At 34.7% G+C, this 24240-nt stretch overlaps 1 protein-coding gene across 3 annotated transcripts in view; it reads right to left on the bottom strand.

Moving 5' to 3' along the window:
• Nucleotides 1-774: 774 nt before the first annotated feature.
• Nucleotides 775-24240, bottom strand: part of FXR1 (FMR1 autosomal homolog 1) — a 59122-nt gene continuing 35656 nt past the window's right edge. The window contains exons 10-18 of one of the 3 annotated variants that reach the window (XM_081235142.1): nucleotides 20825-20934; nucleotides 15980-16066; nucleotides 14743-14800; nucleotides 14593-14655; nucleotides 8696-8899; nucleotides 7087-7287; nucleotides 6282-6362; nucleotides 2588-2679; nucleotides 775-1852 (exon numbers count right to left, since the gene is read on the bottom strand). In XM_081235142.1, the coding sequence (XP_081091268.1) occupies nucleotides 1682-1852; nucleotides 2588-2679; nucleotides 6282-6362; nucleotides 7087-7287; nucleotides 8696-8899; nucleotides 14593-14655; nucleotides 14743-14800; nucleotides 15980-16066; nucleotides 20825-20934 (1067 nt within the window). In that variant the 3' untranslated portion in view covers nucleotides 775-1681. Of the gene's footprint in view, nucleotides 1853-2587; nucleotides 2680-6281; nucleotides 6363-7086; nucleotides 7288-8695; nucleotides 8900-14592; nucleotides 14801-15979; nucleotides 16067-20824; nucleotides 20935-24240 lie in introns of all 3 variants that reach the window. The other 2 variants (XM_081235141.1, XM_081235143.1) reach the window with 2 other exon arrangements.

The following is a 24240-nucleotide window of genomic DNA, read 5'->3' as shown; positions in this document are numbered from 1 at the left end:
CTCAACAGTAATAAATTTCAGGGCTAGGGTTTTACATACACTGACCTGGCAAATATTTTTAACTATAACCTGAATTGTCCTTCAGCCATAAATTAAAATCACTTAGCTTTTTAATGCACATAACAAATTAACATAAATTATGCACATAAAAAATACTTTTCACATGCCAAGTGAAAGAGCCGTCTTTCTTCTTGCTCAGTAGTCTTTATATAATATTGTAGAGCAACTCCCATAAACCCACAATTACTTGATATCACCTTGCAACACACTTCGTTTAAGTTTGTATCTTCCTAAAATTAAGACATCTGGCTAAAATATTTACAAAAAATCCATTCATTAGTATGAGAACCTTTAAAATTATTTCCTTGAGAACCAAAAATCAAATTAGTGACATTCCTTATTTAAAAACTGCTCATTATACTTCTTTATAAAAATAACTTTAATAAAGAATCAAAGGCAAAAGTAAAATTCTGGATTTTACCCCAGTGCCTTCCAAAAGTTGCCTATGATTAGAATTTTGTTACAAAGACTTTCCTAATATCAAATCTCTGATCAATTCCCTAAACCATTCTAACACACTAAATTTTTTTAAGTACTAAGATTTCAGATGATTCATTACAAAATGATAAATTGACCAGCTAATATTTTACTACTACTTATGAGCAAGTATAAATGCATCTTAAAAAGCAATCAGAATACTACTCTAGGCCTTTAAGTAGGTCCAACTACTTTTCAACAGTTGGTATAAAAAGTAGAAAGTTAAAAATCAGCAAATGGAAGATCAAAGTTTATTTACTACCTGCATACAAAAACATATTGCACATCAAACAACCAAAATCAAAAAAAAATAAAAAGGAAAAAGGGAAAAAAAAAGAAAAAAGGGGGAAAAAAGAAAAGGAAAAGATACTCTACTGAAGACTAACATGTAGTTTATACAGAATAAACCTTCTGGAAATTGATCTTTTCAGTAGTTCAGGTTATGTCTGAATGGACATGACTAATTCAGCTTAGTGTTTTAACTAAAGCTATGTTTGATTTTTTAAATACTGTACACTTTAATAAATAAACCAAACAAAGCCTCAATGTAGAACAGTCACTGCCAATATCACCCAGTGTCCCTGCAGATGAGAATTTAACAAATGTATTCCAGTGGCCTGCAGATTTTCCTCTACATACAGCATTTTAAAAACACATTAAAACAGACCAGTTTCCAGACTAAACTAATGAAGAAATTACAATTCAGTGCAAAATATCTTAGACTGCATTTCACTCTAGTTTTCCTCAGGTGAAGAAGTGGTTGCATATTATTAAAAATGTAACAAAAGCAGCTAATGCTTTCATAAAGAATATTCCCTTAGGGATCCCACCCCCCACCCACCTCCCCCCATCTCTGCCATATTTTGAAAACAAAATAACATTTCCTATAGCCAGCAACTTTTTTTTAATGTTACATATACTATTCTCAAGGCACATCTGATGATAATATTTTATAACACAGTAGGTGTCAAAGTTATGTTTAACATATGATTTCTTCAGGATCCCTCCCCTTTCTGAATTCCAAATGGAGGAACTGAAAGTGCGATGTAAAGACTGGCGATCCATATTCTATCTTTGGCAAGCTTGTACAAGCACTATTGTAAAATGTAATGTAAAAGAACTGTAAACTAGGAACTTCTTCAGTTTATGAAACACCATTCAGGACTGCTGCTTCTTGAGTATTTTCTTCTTTTAAGGTATTAATCTTTTCTTCTCCTGGAGTACGCTGTATCTTAGAAATTTCATCGCCAGAAGCACTAGTTGGGCCATTTATTGCCTTTTCTGAAGGACCATGCTCTTCAATCACATCTTTTGCCTGCCAAAGGGAGACAACTTTTTCAACTTCTTTATAAATGAAATCTATAGCTGAGGAGGACAATAGCTATATAAACATTAATTAGCTAATAAATAATTTTAGTTTTCACATACCACAATGGATCAAAGAATTAAAACATTCTTAAAATTCAAAACGAATACCAATGTACTCCACCTCTCTGGGCTTTTCAACTCTTTAGTATCTAGTGGTGCATAAACCACAGGAAGAATCTGTACCTGCTTACTGAAAACTTGCACCTAATTTCATTTTAACCACTGGAAAGCTCACCATATAAAAGATATAAACATTAATACCCTAAGTAATGCAAATAACCACCTACTTACTCACCTTTTTTTTTGAACTCACATTTACATATCAAATCCCTTAAAATATTTAAAAGAATTGAAACTTAAAGGTCTTTATCCACCACTGAGAAGAGGTATATTCAGCCTACTGCTCCCCAAATTAAGGCAACAGTCTCTATGCCCAGTATCTTTGGGCAGACTGAATTTTATGAATGCTATTTAGAGTTCTAAATGAAAAGTATTTCAGGCTCAAGCATGCATATCTTCAGTTACCTGGGGCCAAAATCAAAATCAAGAGTAGTCTTTAACTAAAATATTACTCATCTAATTGGGGAAACAAGTGATCATACAAGTAAGTTAAGAAGTGAAAATAAAACTAAACCATACCAAAAACAAAAACACCAAAACCTACAGGTTAAATTCTCCTTACCATTTCTTTCTTGTTTTTAGCCAAAGTTTCCCTTGGGAGGTTTCTTTGTCTGCTCTGAGACTCAGCTCTAGAAATATAATCTGCAACTGTGACTGTTGAAGATGAGAAAAAAATTACAGGTGTTGAAAAAGTACTTCTAAAGTTTATTTATGGATAAAGAGTAATTTTACTTTTAAAATAAATTAATGGTGGGTTACCCAATTTCAAAATTTTCTTAAGCTGGGTACCACCTCCAACCAAAAACTAACCATGAAAAATGTGCCTGTGGTTTAGTGCTGACTACAGAAGATTTCAAGCTGGAGAGCGAGGAAGCCTAGATTAAAGTCCTCTTCAACAAGAGTCCAGCCATTTGCTTCTGATTAGTCTACAGTTGTGGGGTAAGTCTGACATAGAAATCCACAACCAAGAATAGGGAATGCAGCATTCTAAGCCCAGTGTTTGCACTTATCAGTGGGGGAAAAAATGGGGCAAACTGGGTCAAATTGTGGTGTAGTATGCTTCAATTTGAAATTTTCATCAAAGATGTAAAAGATTTACTCAGAAATTAGTTGTTCTGTTTTTTTTTAACATTTTCTTTAAAAGCACAGTAAGATATCCAAGTGTATTTTATGGTTCCTTTTTCACATTTCACACTAGACACCATTCTGAGTAATCTAAAAAAACTGCAAGCAAACTAAAGATGACAGAACACCAACCTAAAAATGTGGCCATTGATCATGGTGGGAAAAGGTCCACCATTCAGTAACCACTCCCTTTCCCCATCTTGCCTATCTTTCAAGGGACTGACTGAAAAGGTGTTCGTGTTTGCAATGGCAGTAGGGATACAGGGAAAAGACTAACCCAAAGGGGAAAAGACTAACCCACACTAACACCCTACTGCCAACCCAACTGCAACAAACTACCTCTGGCCTGCTAGTACACTGGACTGGCCTCACTTTATACTGCAGAACTTTCTCTTCAAGGACCTGCAACTTAGAATTCACTTATTTGAAGAAATATCAAAATAATCACCCTCTTCCTTTCAAAGTATTTACTTTCCCTCAGAAACTGGTGAAGAAAAATCCCTGATTATGTGGAATACGGTGTACTTTAAATTATGGGAGCAAGTAAATTACAAAAGAATTAAAACTCGGGTAAATTTAAAATTTAAAGTCACTATGTACGGGAAGAACTAGTCCATCAGGTTCAAATTATATGAAAATAAATCATTTTAATATAATAAAAAGCTGGACTGTATTTACAATTCATTTTTCTTAATCATGAATTAACATGCTAACACCTTTCTTTATAAGATCCAAGAACTTTCTAGAACTATTAAAATGAATCTTTTTAAATCTCAAGGAAACAACTTAATTCAGAACTAATACACATCTTTAGAAACACCGCTAAATAAGGATGTTTCATGTCTAAAACTGTCTCTTTTCCTCCAAATTGTAAGAAACTCCATGTGCTCATTTTGGAGCTTTATAAATGGTCATTTAAATTCACTGTAAATGAATTTATAAATACATTTAATAATAGTTTCCAAAATTGGGGAGAGGGATACTATCAAATCCACTTCATCATTATATCTACATACACAGAAGCAAAAGCATCCTAGGAAGTATTCTAGTTTGGAGAGCACCTTAATGAATTCATTCTGTTTCCATGGTTGAGTCCTCAAGTGACACCTGGAAGAACTCAGCTACGTGGAAACCCTGATGCATAGACACACATACTGCTATATTTGAACACGTGACAATTCTTAAAACTCTTCATCCACTATGTACAGACAGAGAATAGTATACTTTGATACAGTTTATCAATTAATAGGCACTTAGCTGGAAAGGTAAAAATTTATCAGTGCCCCTCCTCTACCGAAGGGAGGTAAAACTAAAAATAACTTCAGTTAATTCAAAGAAAAACCTGTTTATAGCCAGTCTTTATAATACAAGCCACTTAAAAGTTCAAAACAGATTAATAAGTATTTACAATATCTAGAAAAAAATTGAGGCAATTTGTGCAGCATAATTTGGACTCTAGAATTTAAGGGCTCCAAAGTTAATTCACTGGACACCAGTATACTGTCATTCTTTTCTTAGTAAATACTCACTGCTTAATTTATACTACGGGCAACAAATTCTGAGCAAATAAGAACAAATTAAATAATTGTTTATTTCAGAGAATGTTGACATTAACTTTGGATAGAAGCTGCCTTTGTAGATACTCCTTCCAGGAGCAAAGGAGAAAATGATGTGCTTTTTCCACCTATCCTATCTTGTGGGGTGGTGTGTGTGTGTGTGTTGGTTTGGGGGATAGGGGGCACGCTGAAAAAGGCAATGAGTTCTAAAGAGGAAATCAGTACTTCCAAAAAACAGAGTAAAATAGGAATAAATGCAGTAAAGAACACAAATCATTGCTTAATTATTTAAAACTCTAAATTACTCAAGTTTCGATTAATACCATGCAGAAATCTCTTCCTCTTCTTTATCAAAGGCTTTTACGTTATTCCCTTTATGTCCTTTGCCTTAGTAATGAACCACCATCCACCTAGTTAATTATGTTGTAATTTATTCTATCTCAAGCCCATCCTACTAATAGCTTAAATTTCCTTATTTATAAAGTATAGCCAAAAAGTGTATGCACTGCTATGCCAGCTTCAAAAAAACAAAAGAAATACAATCTCTTCATCTAAAAGATATTTCTAACACTAAAGAGAGAGAAAATAAAACAATAACATTTCCTGGAACCTATTTTGACAATATTTAATTCCTTTTAAATTTACAACTATCTTTAAAACATGAACTTTTTTTCCCCCAAGAATGGAAACTAATACCCTTAACCAGTTTTCTCAAATGTCTCTACAACCACTAAACTTAAAATTCTAAATAAAGATACTGGAATTTACATTCTTTATTTGGGGAAAACACAAGAATTTGCTTTGGAAAGAATGCAAAATTGATTAGTTTAAAAGGGGTTTATTTCTGGTGCACACAGTTTCTTCATTGTAAATATACATGTGATTCTCCATACAAAGGAAATGGAATTATGTTCAAGATAGTATAGACACAGCAAACAAGTTTCTTTGAAGTTACTAAAAATTATATCTACTTAAATTAACATTCTAAAACTAAGTAAGTACTATTAATTTGAATAGTTAGTAGGTGTAAGGGAAAAGGCATCACACTACAATAAACAAAAACATAACATGCATTCCTCTTACTAGGAAAAAGACACTTTCAAGTATTTTTTCATTTATACTTTTTTTTTAAACTGTGGGTATGAGAAACCCCACAAAAATGAGGTGCTGAACCCAGATATAGTAAGCAGGCACCATGCAAAAGCTGCCCAATTTTGCCAATCAACCTCAATCACAATCTACAACATAGTTCCTGGGATGGCAGGCCCCAACTCAAGAATGCAGAATCTGCCAAGTGGACAAAATAACGGTCTTCTCAACAGTATTTCCATGTAAAAAAATTGAGACACAACATTAGTTCAATTAGACGGGTTTACTACACATTTATGGTGTGAAGGAAGAATGCATTTTCTTAAGAGTAGTAGTCGTATTAGTTGAGTAAACAATTTATGCAATGCACATCTTGAATGTATATGCACAGGTGTACATGTAAGTATAATATATTTAGAAAGCAGACACATGACATTTTTTTTCATGCTTGTAACCTGGTGTTGGCAACAGGTCCACGCAAGTTACCTGGCTGTCTATCTTCTGCCTGACCCCTGAAACGACGCCTGCGGCTACGATTGCGTCGCTGGGGTTTTTTTTCACTATCATCTGTAATTGCAAAGTTCACCATGAACTATTCTGACAAAAACAAAGCAAAAAACAAAGCAAAAAAAATAAAAAAACCCAAAAAACTTCTTTCCTTCAAAGATTTAAAGAAGGGAAAAGAACCTTTTAATTAAACAGGAAAGATAAAACAATACACATTACTCACAGGAAAAATACTTTTGTAGTTTAAAACATTCCTACTACATTAAAAATAGAATTATCATCCAGAAATTAAGAGGGTTTCAACTCTTTTTAAACAAACTCTAAGACTTAATTTAAATTATCATCATTCAGGAATAAAGTTTTCCTTTTTTTTTTTTTTTTTTTTTACCAAAGTTAATGACATTTTAGCCCTCTGGAAATCAATGCCTACTCAGTATACACACCTTCATTAGTGTCATTTATAATAACATTTAAAGAGGCAAACTGAAAGCCCAATTTTGGTTTAGAACAGTAAGAGTATTAAGTGCCTTGCAGTTTGAGTATCTGTCGTTTTAATGGCATCAAAGGGCACTTTAATAAACCCTCCCAGTTTCAAATTATTTGGCTATACAAATCTGAGAACTAGACATTTAAGACAGACACAAAGCCATCTACCTCGTCTGAAGTAAACACTAGGAAAAATTCAATTTGTGAATTGCATATGTTTGGGATTTTTTTTAAAAAAGCTTCATACATTAACAATATTATACAATAATATATATCTTTTCCCTAAGTGCTTACATACCTAGCCCATTTTCATTAACTGAAGCTGTATCAGATTCAGTCATCCCATCCATCAGAACAGCATCTTCATCAGTCCTTCGTCTACGAGACCGCCTACGACGGTTAGTACTGTGATGAGATTCGCTGGCATCAGTGTCTGCAGTCTGATCTGATTCTGTATTATCAAGTAAGCTGTATGGATTGCTGTCTGGATCTTTGAGCACTATATGCATGTCAGAGGCAAGAAATATTTGTTTAAGAGAGCTGCAGTTATTAGGAATATTCTGACCTATATTGAACTATATCAATTAATGATAAGAAACTTCAATTTTCCCCAGGTAAAAATATACCCTCTCTGTCTTCAGATAAAATGTTTTCTGTATCACTATTTTACCTGAAAAACAACAAATATAAAAACCTTTAAATGGCAGTGAAAAATTAAAACAGAAGATGGGCAGACAACTTGGCTTTCTACCATTTCTCTTTGACTTGTTTTGAAAACGTATTAGGAACTAGTATATTATTACATGCTACTTTTTACATTCACATTCCTAGCTAATCCTGCCCAGAGGCTAGAGAAATAAAAATGAAAACAAATATTCAGCTAAAATGAATCAATTCTAACAAACAGCTTTTTGTCTCCATAACTGAGTTCAATGTGGTTGCTGCTTCTTTATGCCAATGAACTATTTCCAAATAATACTCAACACCTACACTCCATGACATAATAGAAATCTCTTACTATGAACCGAAGCAAGCAAAACAAGTCTACACAAATAAAGCATACTAAAAAATTTGAAATTCTAACTGGTTATAGGAAAATGTGGAAATGAATGTTGAGTAGTACTCCCATCTCCAGAAAGAAAGAGTGAAGGTGGAGTAAGGTAGGGTGAGGGTGGGAAAGGAAAGGTTTTAAGATATAATTTATAAGAAAAAAAAATACCCATCTTACCTATGTGCATTTATTGCTTCCACCAATCAAATTATAGAAGAAATTCACCTAATCACGATTTTTCCTTTCTAAGTTTCCTTTGGTAACAGCTAGCAAGCTAGCATCTTTGCAAAAGACACTAAGTTTATCCATTAATCATAAACACTAGGTAAAGTACATTTACTTTGTAATTCAGCATACTATAATTTTATAAACCTTGGTAATAGTGAACAATATACTAAAATATAAAAAACGATTTCCCTGGAAGTCTGTAAACTGAACTTAGGACTTGAAGAATATCACTAGAACTAGAGAGTACTTTAAAGTCCTGTAAAAAGTGTGATTTGATCCAGCCTTTTTTTAAAATTTATTAAGAGTGGTTTTATTAAAAGTTGCCATACAATAATATACTATGGATCTAGTCCATGGATCCCTGACAATTCTCAATTCTCCCCCCAGCCCATTATACTAAGCAAGAACATTCTGAATATTCTAGCTAAACTTTCACTGAGAAACACTCTATAGTGCTTTTCCTTATGTTGCTATGTGTATGTGTGTATATATATATATATTCTACTATTTTCCTCAGACAGTTAAAAGAGAAACTTCCAAAAATGACTGGCCCTGGTAAATGAATTAACATATATGAAATTATACTGTTTACCAAGAAAGGATTCTGACATAGTATATAAAAGACTACCAGAACTGATGGAAGATTTGCCACCACGTGGTCCACCACGACCTCGACCCCCTGAAACACTTCTGCCTCTTCCTCCTGGGCGTCTCCGGCTGTCACGCTGATGCCGGCTCTCTCGGTCATCTTCTCCCGCCAATGACCAATCACTCAGCTCGTCTTTACGCTCAGATTCAGTTTCAGATGGGTTAGACAGCTCAGAGTTTGTACCTTGGGAAAGAAGAAAACATACGCCAACTATTTCTATTAAAGAAAAAAGTGAAATTTTTCAACATTATTTCCTGCTAATCATTGTTTAAATAACCCTACTGATTGGCTGCTCCAAAGAAAGAGAAATAAAAATGTTAATGAATTTGAAATTTATTAACTAAGAAATAAATGAATGTTAATATTGTATACTAGTAATAAAGTATTTACCTAGTCAGATAGATTAAAAATTGAACTGTTTGGATGTGCAGAAACATAGCCAATAGAATTTTTCAGAGAACATACAAAACATTATACATATACAATATGAAAATGCACTTAATATAGGGAAATATTTTTAAAATTTTGCCCATTTTTAGGTTTTTAACAAATTGTTAGTATTGGGTTGGCCAAACAGTTCATTTGGTTTTAAGTAAAATTAAAAGACACATTTTTCATTTTTACCAAGAATTTTATTGCACAATGTATTCACTAACCAAACAAACTGGCCAAACCAATATAATAAGAAATAACCACTATCCAATATTTAAAAGCAAATTTAATCATATTTAGAAGAATGAGTACTTTAACTGCATACTGTATTCTACCATTATTTCACTGATTCTAGGCAGCACCTTTTTTTCACATTTAACATCTCTGAAATAAGAATATTTCTTATAATCGATGGTCTCATGAACTGGGAGTGTATTTTTAGTAGCTCTACATAAAATTATGTTTTTCTCACAATAATGTCTTAAGTTAGAAGAATACAGCGTTTGAAATCACTGAACAAATTTTAGGTTACTCTGAGAAAAGACAGCTTCAACCTGACAATCAATGGAGTTGAAGCCATTATCAGTGAGACAAAACTTCAGCATGACTTTAAATGTTTACGGACTTTTTCTAACATCCCAATGGCCGAATTCAATAGTGACCTTTTAAAAATGTAAACACTGCAAAGATTCTATGAAAGCCTACAATATCATTATTATTATAACACAATTAATGTGTCAGATTTATATGACCCAATCACTATCATAATCATTCCCACTTCTATTCTTTGTAAGTTCTGGGATGGCATTTTTTCATCCTTTCCTCTTAGCATAGAGGTATCCTATGCTTTTCAAAAGTTCATTTTACACCTTTTGTTTTTTTCCAGGCTGCATTGGGTCTTTGTTGCTGTGCGCAGGCTTTCTCTGGTTGCAGCGAGTGGGGGCTACTCTTCATTGCAGTGCGTGGACTTCTCATTACAGTGGCTTCTCCTGTTGTGGAGCATGGGCTCTAGGCACGCGGGCTTCAATAGTTGTGGCATGCGAGCTCTAGAGCGCAGGCTCAGTAGTTGTGGTGCACGGGCTTCTTTGCTCCACGGCGGCATGTGGTATCTCTCCAGACCAGGGCTCAAACCCAGGTCCCCTGCATTGGCAGGCGGATTCTTAACCACTGTGCCACCAGGGAAGCCCATTTTACACCATTTTGCTTTTACAAAAGACCTACACAAATACCTGTTTTCGCTAACCAAAAGAAATCAAAGAGGATTTCTGCTTTAGGAAAAAAAGGCACGAAGAGAAAATAGCCTTCAGCATTTGCGTTGCAGCAAGCCATTATAGAGGCAGCAAGCACCCCAAACAGTGACAGCAGCACCCCCCAGCTCCTTCCTCAGGAACTAAACTCAGCATCAAGCCAACAGAGTTTTGAACTGTGTCGGTGAGCATCTGTGCTTTATCTCACGTTATTTTGTGCATCTATTAGCAAGATGTGTCCTAAGGTAATTGCTTCTTCACTTTATGCCATTTCAGCTTACAAAAGGTTTCACAGGAAAACTACTTTCTGATAGTATGGGAAACCTATACGTGCAAATCTATCTCCTTAAGGGCCCAGTTCAATGTCTGTAGCTTCCAACCAATTTAACTAAAAATAGACCTCTCCCCTTATTTCCTTAAAATTAATGTGTATCTATCATGAAGTATTGTCATGTGTTGTTTTCTATTTTCTCCAGTGTGGATTTACTTCCCACTTGGTCTACAATATAATAAAGGGGAGAGCTCTGTCTTATACTTCTAGATGCCCCCAGAAGCCTAGCAACATGCATATCAATTTTCTCTTGAGATGTGAATTTGCTGCATGATTTTGAAGTTCCTATGCTGAACTCCCAAATAAGAAAGATAAACTAAAAATACACTATATTAACTCCATAGTCATTTAATGATAAAAAGCAAAACACAAGAGCTCTTCAGATACACAAAATGCTAAGTACTAAGGTACAGGGATTAAAACGTAAAGTTTAAAAACAAGCCTACCAACTTCCCTTCTCCTTTAAAGATAAGTCTTCTATTCATCTTTTTTTTCTCCATATGCCATTAAATATAGATGTAGCTAGTCATTATATAAGAATGGATAAGTTAGACATACATTTTAAGAAAAATATAGCAAGCTTCTAGTACTGACATTCGAGTCTTTGTTAAGAAATGAGTCTCAGTAAAGAATGAATCAAAACACTTATTTTTCCAAATGACAAAAAAGAACTTTGTTAACTGATGTCATGGGCTGGTGGAATAAGGGTAGTTTATCATTTCATGAGTAGCTAAAAAACAAAACAAAACAATCAAAAAAAAAACCTTGGAATGTATCAGAGCTTTGGGATTTATTTACAAAGCTATATACCCTGCCTGAAAACATTACCAAAATTTGAAGTTAGATGAGTACCTCGTTTTTTAACAGAAGTTCCTTTCGAATTATCTTTAGAAATACAGTGTAGTATTTAACTCAGTATCATAAGCAAAAAAATTTTCTTAAGTTTAACCTAAATCTAATACTCAAGATACTCAAAGAGGGTGTCTAAATCATAAATAGATTTCAGTAGATAAAGACAGCTATTAAGGTCAAAAACAAAAAAAGCGAATGAACTGGCTAGTGTTCCACTTCCTTCATATTAAACATTTCTGAGATGGCATAAGGAAATCTGCACATGTAATTAAGGTTAAGGATATTGATGTGGGAGGATTATCCTAGATTATCCAGGTAAGGCCAAATTAATCACATGGATCTTTAAAAAGTAGAGAACCATTCTCAACTACAGAGAACCAGAGATGGCAGCATGACTGTAATTACTGGCTTTATAAGATGGAGGAAGCAGTCAATAAGCCAAGGAACAGAGATTGTCTCTATAAGCTGGAAGTGTCAAAGGAACAAATTTTTCCCTAGAGCCTCCAAAAGGAAATACAGACATGCCAACACTTAGATTTTAGCACAGTGACACTCATGTCAGATTTCTGACCTACAGAACTATAAGATAATAGTATTGTAAAAAGCCTCTGAAATTATGATTTGATGCATAATCAACAGAAAAATACTCTGTTAAAATCATTGCAATCATTCCAATCTCAATTTTGTAAAATATAAGTTCATGAAACCAAAAAGTCAGGGTGGGGGGAGGCTTTATAAATGATCCATGAAACCGATTCAATTTGTAATGGCTCCAACAAATAAAAAGACCTGCTTTTAACAGAATTTTAACTCAGATTTTCCCCTTAAACTTCTAAAATCACCTTATGAAGATGGTTCACATCCTTTTAAATGAACACATATGCTGAACTTAAAACAGCTAAAGCCCCACATTTTATCAAATCCAACATTAAGTCATATTTTGTGTGCCATTTAAAGAAAATGCTGCCAATTAAAGTTGTAAGACATCATCCATTGTAACACATATAATTTCAGAGATGTTAAATTCTTATACAGCTTATATATATATATATATATACATATATTCACCACCTAAAAAACCTTCTGCTATTAAGTGGACAAGAACATCTACAACCAAATTCAAATAATTTTTATTTCTCTGGAGCCCACTTTAAGTTCAACAGCTATTTCAAGAAATACAATGTTACTAGTTGGCAAAGATTCAGAGGTAAGGGTGCCATCTACTGAACAATCTGCATAGCTTTCTTCAATCCAAATGATATTCCTCTACCATTCTCATTTAAATTTATTTCTACTGTCAACAAAAGCATTTTGCCAAAGAGTGACCTCTCATCAATAAGTGGACTTGCCAGAGGCTTATAAAATTGTTCAGTGAATTCATCAACCAAAAAACCAAATCTCATTATCTGTACTAGTAATTTGTACCTCTAAAAGCATTCAATATGTACTTAATTTCTATTTAACTACTGATTGTCTTTTGTATTAAATGTGCTTTCAGGATTTTAATAGTTCTCAATTCTCAATCCTTCACATACTGAACACAGTAACTGGAATTCTCCTTTTCAGGCTTCAATACAGGGTTAACTTTAAAATAATGAAAAAAGGGGAAGGGAAACTTGACCATCCAACTCTACAACAAATGAAAAGCAGTACAAATCTAATATAACTCTGGCATCATTAGATGATCCTTTGGTCAAACATGAAATGTGGAATTGGAATCTGCACACTGTAAAGCTTTTTTCCCTAAATGCCTTCTATTCTGGAAAAGGCTTATGAAATTTTTTCCCAAAGCAGTTAGGATGAGCATAGGGGAGTAGAGAAGAGAGAAGAGAAGAGAAAAGGAAAGAGAGAAGGGAAGAAAAAAATCAGGTCACTGCTAAGATCCAAGTCCAAACGCAGAAAAATGGAACAGCTCCAAAGCTGAAGACGAACTGAGAAATTTAGGATTAGAGAATTGTTGACAATCACCATCCACTGGTCCCTTCCTACATAGGTTAAGCCCCATCCTCTCAGTGAAACACATTTTAGAAAAATGTTCATTTATAAAATGTTAACTAGGTTCTAACTTTTAAAGCTCTCATATTATTGAAATGCTGTATTTCACAAAATAATTCCAGATGTGAGATATTACTATTCGAAACTGCCAAATGAACCAATACAGTATATTTTAAAAACCAGTACAGATTTGCTATATGGAATCGTGGCACAGTGATTAGTGTATTTTTTCATTTTTACTTTTCCTAGAGGGTAGGCAAAAGATAAATCCTAGCAGTATCACCACCATCACTAGGTTTTTATTGGAAAATGTATATAATTGTACAGGGAAAATATCTGAGAAAACAAGTTGCATATATATTTATTCTAAATATTTACAACAAACATGATCATGAGCTATAAACAAAAACATGTTTCATTTCATTACACACAAACCTTTTACTTGAACACTACAAACCTTTTACTGTCATTAATATAAAGCATGCTGTCACTATTAAAACATGTACCTCAGAACTATCTCCTGCCCTCAAAGCCAAGATAAAGTGATGAACTAAACAATAATAAGCAGGACTTCCCTGGTGGCACAGTGGTTAAGAATCCGCCTGCCAATGCAGGGGTACGGGTACAAGCCTGGTCTGGGAAGACACCACATGCCACGGAGCAACTAACCCCACACACCAAAACTACTGAGCCTGCGCTCTAGAGCCCGCAAGCCACAAGTACTGAGCCCGTGTGTCACAACTACTGAAGCCCACACGCCTAGAGGCCATGCTCCACAACAAGAGAAGCCACCACAATGAGAAGCCTGCGCACTGCAACAAAAAGCAGCCCCCCGCTCACTGCAACTAGAAAACAGCCCACGCACAGCAATGAAGACCCAACGCAGCCATAAATAAATAAGTAGATAAATAAATAAAATGAAATAAAAAATAAATCCTAAAAAAACCCAAAAACAATAATAAGCAAAATGTATTGGAGCACCGAAACCACTACCAAAAAAAAAAAAATTTTTTTTTTACCATAACCGGAGGTGTAATTAGGGCCCCGACGACCTCTGCCTCTTCCACTATAAGACCTAGAACCTTGTACAGAAGAGACGGTACTTTCATCAGTGGCATATCCTTTCTCTTTTTCAGGCCCTCTGGTGGAAGAAGGTCTGAAACCCATACCAATCTGTCGTAGCTGTTCATCAATCTGCAGGCGTTCCATTCTTAGCTGTTCTACTTCCTATAACCAAAACAAAAAAGGATAAATCTTACATGTATTTGTCTTCTTAAAGCCCAGAGCTTTAGCTATACTCCAGTCCTACGAATGAAAGAAGCTGTGATCTTGGGCAGTTATTCAGCAAAGCATAACTGTATTCCTAGTGAACACAATTTACAAGGTCATTTGCTTATTCAATTCACCAAGCATTTACAAATGCCTTAGCATCATGTGCCAACCATGCTAAGTGCTACAGGTATGCAAAATAAAAAGACAATGACTCTTCTCCTTCAAGGGAATGTTTACACACAAGCATTAGAATAACCTAGGGGATGTTCAACAGACAAGTGCTGAAATAACCTATTTAAACAGCTAATAATTACACAAAATTACCAGATCTAGCCTTCAAGGAGTAAAAACTCTGCTAAATGAGGTAAGGTACCATTTTATGACAGGTACTATTAATAACCTACTTTCCTATCAAAATAATGACACTTGAGTTGTGACCTAGATGAACTGGCAGACTTGGTCATTCAGAGAATGAGGTCATTACAGGATGTGAAGGTCAGGTGTCTAGAGAAAGCTCTTGGCTAAAAGAGTATTGGAAAGATGAGTTTTAAAAAAAAGGAATGACATTATCAGGGGTGCTTTCAAAATATTAACACAGCAGCCAATGATATGAGTGACTAAAAGGAAAACATAACTAGAGACAGAGCAGGTGAGATACTATAAACAAGAGAAAAACAGCAGGAATAAGAAGAGTAGAAAATGACAATTCCAACTTACAGGGAATTTCTTTTCTAAAACCTTTTCTCTTTATTCATCAACCCAAACAGACTATATTAAAAACAATGGTTAAGAATTATCAACTGATATCTATGGGGGTAGTACATGTGATTCAGAGAATATCAGTTACCAAGAAAGCCCACCTTCATTCCTGGTTGTGTCCTATCTGCATCAAACACAAGAGTGACCATGTCTTAAACAGTATGGAAAGAAATGTAAAAGTACAGAGGGAAAGAGAAAAAATGTACATGAGGCCAATCATTTTACTACAGCAAAGGACTTAATATTCTCACGCAGAAAGAAAGGGCAAATATGAAGCTGAATTAACAAAAATATTTATTAAAGACTTAAAATTTACTACAAATATAAAATTAAAGTTTAACGTGTGGAGCAACATGATATGAACACTATACAAACCTTTAGATAAGCAATATGATACTCTAAAAGAACTTGCACATTTCCAATGCTTTCTTTAGTGCCAACAAATACAAATGGAACCATCCCCTGTAAGAAAACACAACATCCTCAGTATTTAATATTTATGTTTTCTAATTTCTAATTCAATCTAATCTTTTAAGTATATAAACCAACTTTTAAAGAAATTTTCCATCAAACTGGCATGAATTTTCAGACCAGATATATCACTTTAGTACTGCTTTCCTTAAAAATATAATAAAACCCATTAGTCAGGTTATCCCTATATTACATGCTCAGATAGCAAAACTTTCAACATGTGTGTAATGGAAGGAGTATTTCGTACCCATTAATAGAAGTATCATCTACAGACTCTCAATATTTACGCAATGTAAAGAAATTACTGATATGAGCAAGTAGTCACCAGTTATTAAAACAAATGAAAGGATTAACCCAGACCTGGTTTACTTAGCTGAATTTCAAAAGAGGAGGAGGAGAATAAGATGATGATTTTTTTTTCCTTTAAAGAAGTAAACTTCCAGCTTCCTACTGGCTAAAAGCAATGAACAGATCCTAAGTAAACTCACCCAATCACAGTGTCCTTCCTCACTTTCTTGATTCTACAGAATAGTTCCTAACAGTTATCCAAACAAACTGGCTTAACTTTGGATTCTAAATATGGAATTAAGTGTGGCGTAACTTTTTATTCTATGTAAGAAACTACTATGTGACTTATTTTCAAAATAATTTTTAAAAAATCTAATTGAATTTTAGTATGGGAGATCAAAAAGAAGAAATGCACCAGGGCAGGTGCTAAGGCTACAGTACAGAGCACAGCTATCATGGAGCTTAAAGCGAGTGACTATAAGGAAGTAATTACAACTAGGAAGGCATGAAACAAGGGACTCTAACTTAAGCTTATTAGGAAGTGAGAAAGTCTTGACAGTGTCCTCAAAAATTCACATGCAGAAAACAGAGGATACAAAGTGAATAAAAGACAGGGGAGGGGAAAAAAAGAGATCTAAAAAGTTTTAATCACATACTGTATTTCTGGGACTATATTATTTACATTCATTATTTAATGTTCATTAAAAATTCACTTTAAGAAATATCCCAATTCTACAGCTGAGAAAACCATTTGCTCACCAGCCAATTTCATATCCAGTTACTTAATTCCAGACAACATCCACGTGTTAACTGCCAGAATCTACGCCAAGGAATGGGATAAATAAAGTCCTTGTTCTAAAGATAATCACAATCTCAGAAAAGATAATAAACCTTCCTGTAATAATCTCATTGTACAGCATTAGTGATATGAATTTTAAAAGCACAGGAATATTAGGTAGAATGTGAATTATGCCATCCCAGATGTAGAAATTTAGGGGAATTCATAAGAATATTATTGTCATTTAAAGTCAATATTAAAAATAAATAGAATTTTACAAAGTAGATAAAAACAGTAAAGTCTTTTCAAACAGCTGATCTGCAAGGATTAAGAGAAATAGAATGCCTTGACCCCCAACTGGAGATAGTAACCAATAGTTACCTCCAAAGAAAAGGAGCAGTAAAAAGGCATCCTTAACTGCATGTATTTTACAGACTTTTTTTTTTTTTTTTGCGGTACGCGGACCTCTCACTGTTGTGGCCTCTCCCGTTGCGGAGCACAGGCTCCGGACGCGCTGGCTCAGCGGCCATGGCTCACGGGCCCAGCCACTCCACGGCATGTGGGATCCTCCCAGACCGGGGCACGAACCCGTGTCGCCTGCATCGGCAGGCGGACTCTCAACCACTGTGCCACCAGGGAAGCCCTACAGACTATTTTAATAGGTATTATAAACCATTAAAAAAAAAAAACTGGAGTAAAGAGTAAATGATTATTACTGAATATGAGTTTACATCTAAGTTATTTCAGTGAAATTTCTAGATTTAAAAATATTTTTTAAACTGATTATTTATAGTTAACAGGTGACACTGAGACAAACTAGCACTCAGAAAACAATAATGCTGATCCTGCTCCTGATAACATTACACCAAAAAAAAAAAAAAAAAAAACCTGGAGGGAAAAAACTAGAAATGCACTTCTGAACAATCTATGACCTGCTAAACATGATACAAAATTTCAGAAGTCAGAAGGCAAAAATATTTGCCACATACATAAAAAGACTAACTTACTCAAAATGCAAAAGCTTACACACTTCAGTAATAAAAAATGACAAAAAATATGCAAAAGACAATCTGTTTATAGAAAATGTCTTTCAAGCAAATGGAAAGATAATATGTACATCTTCTGGAATGGCACTAATTTAATTGTGATAAAAGTCAGTATTGGCAAATATGTGGAATACAGACATTTTCTATACTGGTGGAGGAATGTGTGGGAAAACTAACAAGATCTAAAAATTTAAATGCCATATAGCCTTTGATCTAACAAATGCACTTCCAGGCATTTACTCTTCAGTCACAAGGGATCTTTGCTGCAACATTATTTTTAAGAGCAGAAGACACAAAAAGGCAACCTGAGAAGTCTAAAATCTATTAGACATGATGGAAAGAGAAAAACATGGACAGGACATAAATATAATTTATTTTTTACACCATACCTTTCTGTGCTATTCTAACCTTTACATAAACCGTGTTTCTTTTACAATTAAAAACTCAAATCTAATCTTAAAAAACCTTAATTAACTGACTTTAAATATTTACCAGGTGCCTACTCTATATAGTTCATTATGCTAGGGAAGAAGGGAAAATATGAGAATTCAGATTTGATTTCTTGACTTCAAGGAGCTCCATAACCTGGCTTGGAGACATAAGATAAACCAGAAAACAAAATATAAGACTTAAAGAAAATCATTAAATACACAATTATATAGACAATAAAAGCTACGGTATACAGGTGGAAAGGTCATATCGGGCTAGAGGTGAGTCACCAAAGACTTCAGAGTAAACAAGTTATAAACTGAGTCTCCAGGGGATTTAGACAGCTTTTTTTTTTCTTTCTTTCTTTTTGGCCACGACACACAGCTTGCGAGATCTTAGTTCCCCAACCAGAGATCGAACCCAGGCCCACAGCAGTGAAAGTGCAGAGTCCCAAACACTGGACCACCAGGGAATGCCCCTAGACAACTTAAGTTGTGAAATGGTGGCCCCAAATAAGCCAATATCAACCTTCAGATTTGTTTTCACATGCAATGTTTTGAAAATTGAAAAATTTTGTGTACTGTTTAGGTTTCCAGCTTTTCTTTAAAATATTGGAAGAAACAGCAACACGTAATACATGCATTCCTACACAGCAACCAGATTAAACATGAGCAGCATGTTTCTTTTATAGAAAGGCACAGTGTGCCCTCCCTTTCCTATCTTGTACATCCCAACTTGCTTTGTAATTTACATAATGTGCTTGGTATCTTTTAGCATTTAAATTTCTTAACTCTAGCACAGAAATGGAGGTAACAATGACCAAAACTACAAACAAAGGAAAGTACAATAACTTCTTAATTTATGAAGGAGGGCCTAGAAGAATTAGCTTACAACAAGATGGTAAATACTGGAAAGCAACTGGGAATAAGTCAAGCTAAGGGAAGACTAGATATTAGTATCAAGCTAAGAAATTATAATTGAGTCATTAATGACCCTGCCCAGTAAACACCTTGATCTTCAGATCAATTTTAGGCAGTGGTTGTATGCCAAATGGATCACCATTATTTTATATATTAAGTATAAATGGGGACAGTGCCAATTATAACAGTATGACACCCTTGATTTTAATCCTCATCTTAAATTCAAGAAAAAACGGGGTTCCCCCCCATTTGGGGCATGGTGTTTGCTTAAGAATAAGTTAAAATTACTTGAGGTTCACAGCAGTTTTTGAAGCAGTGTAGGATGAAATCAATCCACAAGTACTCATTTGTATAATAGTAAGACATTTCTTTTCTCTCATTTGTTTTTAAGTATGTATTTTACCTCTACATTCTAACTAATTAAAAGGAATAAAGGAAATGGTATCTTTCATAGGCATCTTTACAACATCAAATACCAGCTGTGAGGCTATTTATCTGAGCCAAATTCTACAATTTTCTGTGTGTCTCTTTTTTTTTTTTTTAAACTTACTCTGTCTGATAGGCAAACAAACTCTCTAGTTATGTAAAACTGAGGAAGGTGTGAATGTACTGCTTTCTGGGAGATCATTTGGGGGGAAATCCTTGCCTTATGTTCAGACATGCAACTTATACAGACTTGACCACTGGAGCCACGAAAGTGAGAGATGCTTACAGTGGTGGATGAGAAGGAAAAATACCGCACTGTGGACAAGACATCAACATGTAAGAAAAAGACTGACAAAGAAATTTCAGAAAGTTGGCATCAGAATTACTAGCAACATAGAGCTTAAAGATTTCAATTAAGAAATGGTTAGGGCTTACAAATTCTAAAAAAACAAGGTCAAAGAAGTGTTACTTATCAAGAATTCCTTCACAGCCTACTGTTTTGTTTAGAATATCAAATTCTTTACACTCTAAGTACAAAAAAAAGAACTGTTAGGATTATCAGTCTTCCCCCCCCCCGCAAAAAAACTGGCTTTTTTACTGACATACTGAGAAACCAACCAAGAGCCCAAGGCCAACAACTGAAAGATGACTTGTTTTCTAAGTGTGTTAAGCAACATTGTAAGGAACAGAATTTTTTAAAAAAGAAAAATCTGCTGCAGAGCATAAGCAGTTCACCGGATATAACTTTCCTAAAACAATTTTCAAAATATAAAAAATAGTACTGTAAGTCAACCAGAAAGAGAGTGGGGGGTGGAGGGGAGGGAGACACACGACACAGGCAAATTATGTTTTAAATACTTACATCTTCTCTAGGTAGTTTATTTTCATTGTCTCCTTCAATTCTCACCCGAACCACACCAGATTTGTCTACTATTTCTTGAATAACTTTGCCATTCTTCCCAATTACTTTTCCTTTAATAAGAGAAACATATATAATGGTAAGTTAAAAACCAACACTGCTTATCATTTCAACACCAGCCCAAATAATTTAACTTACTATCAAATTATAAAAACCAAGCAAAACTTCATCTTCTTACTCTCAATTAACTCACCCTAAAGACCACTGAGGAACTTTATCCTTGGTATGAAACCTTCACTTCGGTACGCCTAAGGCAACTACTATTAACTGAGATTGACAGTGCCACTCACAATGTAAGCCATTTTCAATGTCTAAATATTTTTTATTATGTTCTATATCATTTTTCTATTTTTAAAATATCAAGTCGAACCATTTCAAAAACTTGGATATAAAAATGAAGGCAAAAAGAAAACTTTTATTTTGGCATTAAACACATCAATTTGTTTACATTTATGACATATTACATATATTATTATTCAAACAACTAACAAAGTCATCAATCTGGCTTTTAAGTTCCTATTTGTTCAAAAGACACCTGTGACTTCAAGATTCTTTTAAAATGAATATTCTCTTCACCAAAATAAAATGTTGACATTTAACAAGTATTACATTTTACACCTGTAAGTTTTTAAAGTACTGCAGAAGTGTACAACTACATACAACATGTATATGGTTTGCTGTCTTCCTAGATTATGAAATACTGTAAAATGACATAAAATTCAAATTATTTACCTTCTCCACACTTAACTTGTAAGTCTGTCACATAGCAGTTATTGAGTATCCAATAATTAGAGGAGAAACTAAAAGGAGGACACAAAGATGCTCTTCCCCTTAGGAACTCACTCGTTATAAAGCTAACATACACCCATAAAGTAACAAAGCAATACTGGGTAGTGTTACCTGGTAACAGAAGTAAATGTTCAAGTAACTATCAGTATATGGAATAGATGTATCCTAAGTTAACAGCAACATCTTATTTGTTAAGTCCAAATCCTCGATTAATTAATATTTTATACTATATCAGCAATCTATTTCCACAATAAATTAATTTTGGTTGAAAGAGGTTAAAATGTACGTTTCTCCTATTGCATGCTTGAGAGAACAGTTCCCAATAAAGAATAAATAAGGGGGGAAGGAGATAAATAAGGAACCATGGCAACAATAAGCTGGTCAATACAGCAGACACTATTATAGGATTTTCAAACCTCCTTGCCCAATAACCCTAAATTTAAAAGCACCAGCAATTGAACAGGTAAAAAGAAAAAACAAAGCAGTAGGAGAGGGAAGTCACATGATGTATGTCTTCTCTGAGCAGCCCTAGCAGCAGCATATAAAAGCAACCTTCATGTTAACACAGTGAAGCTCAAGCAGCAACTCCATCCTTGACCCTGCTAAAAATAAGCAAATATCTTTTCGAAAAAACAAAAATCAGATTGATATATCATACCCCCTCCCCCAAATCTTTACCCCTTCCTTCTTGTGGACTATACCAGTGGTGAGTGAATATCCATCACCCTTCTGGGGTCTGTGGCAAGGACCTACCTGCAAGTTTTATTTAGTCCCACCAGAGACCTTCAGTATTTTAACTGATCATTTCCACAGTTTAAATTCCAAAGCATATTGACAAACTGAAGCAGACCTGTAGTATAATTTGAGCACTGAGCATAAATGCTGAAGGGACAGAGTAGAGAAGTGATTAAGGAAGGCTTCCAGGAGGTGAAAAGTTTCAATTAATTTTCAAATCAATGTTCATGTAATACTTTTGATTTGGGAAGGGTGGGAATGGTCAACAAGTCTAGAACCCTTGGAACCCGAATATGTGCGGGAATCCTCTCTGAAACTTACCTACCAAGTAGTCCTCATTCCCATTTATGTCTCAGTCCTCTTTTTTTTCTCTTTCACTTGGACTAAGAATGTACTATTTTTCAAAACACTGCTTCAACCAGAAAACATTTTGGAGGAAGATGTAGTACTACTATTATACACACCAACCAACTGAAGTCCTTACTTCTGAGTATTTCACCAATGCATAATAGTTGCTAACATTTATTTTCTAAACAGTAAACAAATAACCCAAATCACCAAAGCCAACCAAGCCAGGGTGGAAGAAAAAAAGAGACATGACAGGTACTCACATCACTACACAGATAAACGAATAAAGAGAAAAATCTGAGAGCTACAAATACATCCAATTTCCTTATTTCTGAAATATCAGGAATTTTTACTTAAAATTAACACTACCACAAATTCTACAAGACCAAGGCTATCTTCTATAGAATTGTTGGGCTGGAAAGAACCCTGACTCCCTTGGACACACTCACCTCCAAATCATTTTTACAAGTGAAGAAATCTTAAGTTAAATTATGTTCTGTAAAAGCAGCAACCAAAATGTTAGTACTGATAGCTGTCAATAACAGAGTATTATATAAACAACAAAGGGGATCATTTTCAAAAGCAGCTTTCTTGTCAAAGGCAATTTCATTAGGCAACAATAAACATTTGGTAACTTTTTGTATCTTAACATTTATTAAAATTATGTACAATACCTGAGACTTACATTTAATTTTAACCTCTCAACTCATAATCTCCAGCAATTCAGTGTACAGTGAACAGTGGTTTCTAGGAACAGATTAGGTGGAGCTTTCTTTTTTCTTTGAATAGTCAATTTCTTTCTTGTTTTTCCTTTTTTTAAAGAAGATGTTGGGGTAGGAGTTTATTTATTTATTTTTTGCTGTGTTGGGTCTTTGTTTCTGTGCGAGGGCTTTCTCTAGCTGTGGCAAGCGGGGGCCACTCTTCATCGTGGTGCGCAGGCCTCTCACTATCGCGGCCTCTCTTGTTGCGGAGCACAGGCTCCAGATGTGCAGGCTCAGTAGTTGTGGCTCACGGGCCTAGTTGCTCCGCGGCATGTGGGATCCTCCCAGACCAGGGCTTGAACCCACATCCCCTGCATTAGCAGGCAGATTCTCAACCACTGCGCCACTAGGGAAGCCCAAGTGGAGCTTTCTTAACTGGTAGTGTATCATACCTATCCAAACGTTTGGGCAGAAGTGCAAAGATTTTTATATAGTTGAACACCATGAAACTGTCCAAACTCTTGTGTTGTACACTATTATCCCAAGCACACTACTTGTTACTGGCCAAAACAAACATCTTTTTTAATAGTGGAAGTGTTTTTTTGTTTGTTTTAATTTTCACCTACTAATGTTTTACAGAATTTGACAAGTAAAGCATGTAAAGAATCTTCCTATAGGCGTAACTATATATAAATGGAGCCCAAGGGGCTCTATTTCATTAAGGTCAAAAAACTAATGAGATTCAATAGACAACAAAAAAAAATCATAAAAAACCATTCCCCTGGG

The sequence above is a fragment of the Mesoplodon bidens genome (genome assembly GCF_964165515.1).
Source record: "Mesoplodon bidens genome assembly, chromosome: 5".
NCBI classification, from domain to species: domain Eukaryota; kingdom Metazoa; phylum Chordata; class Mammalia; order Artiodactyla; family Ziphiidae; genus Mesoplodon; species Mesoplodon bidens.
Note: the sequence above shows the minus strand (reverse complement) of the source record. Positions and strands in the feature narration are given on the sequence as shown.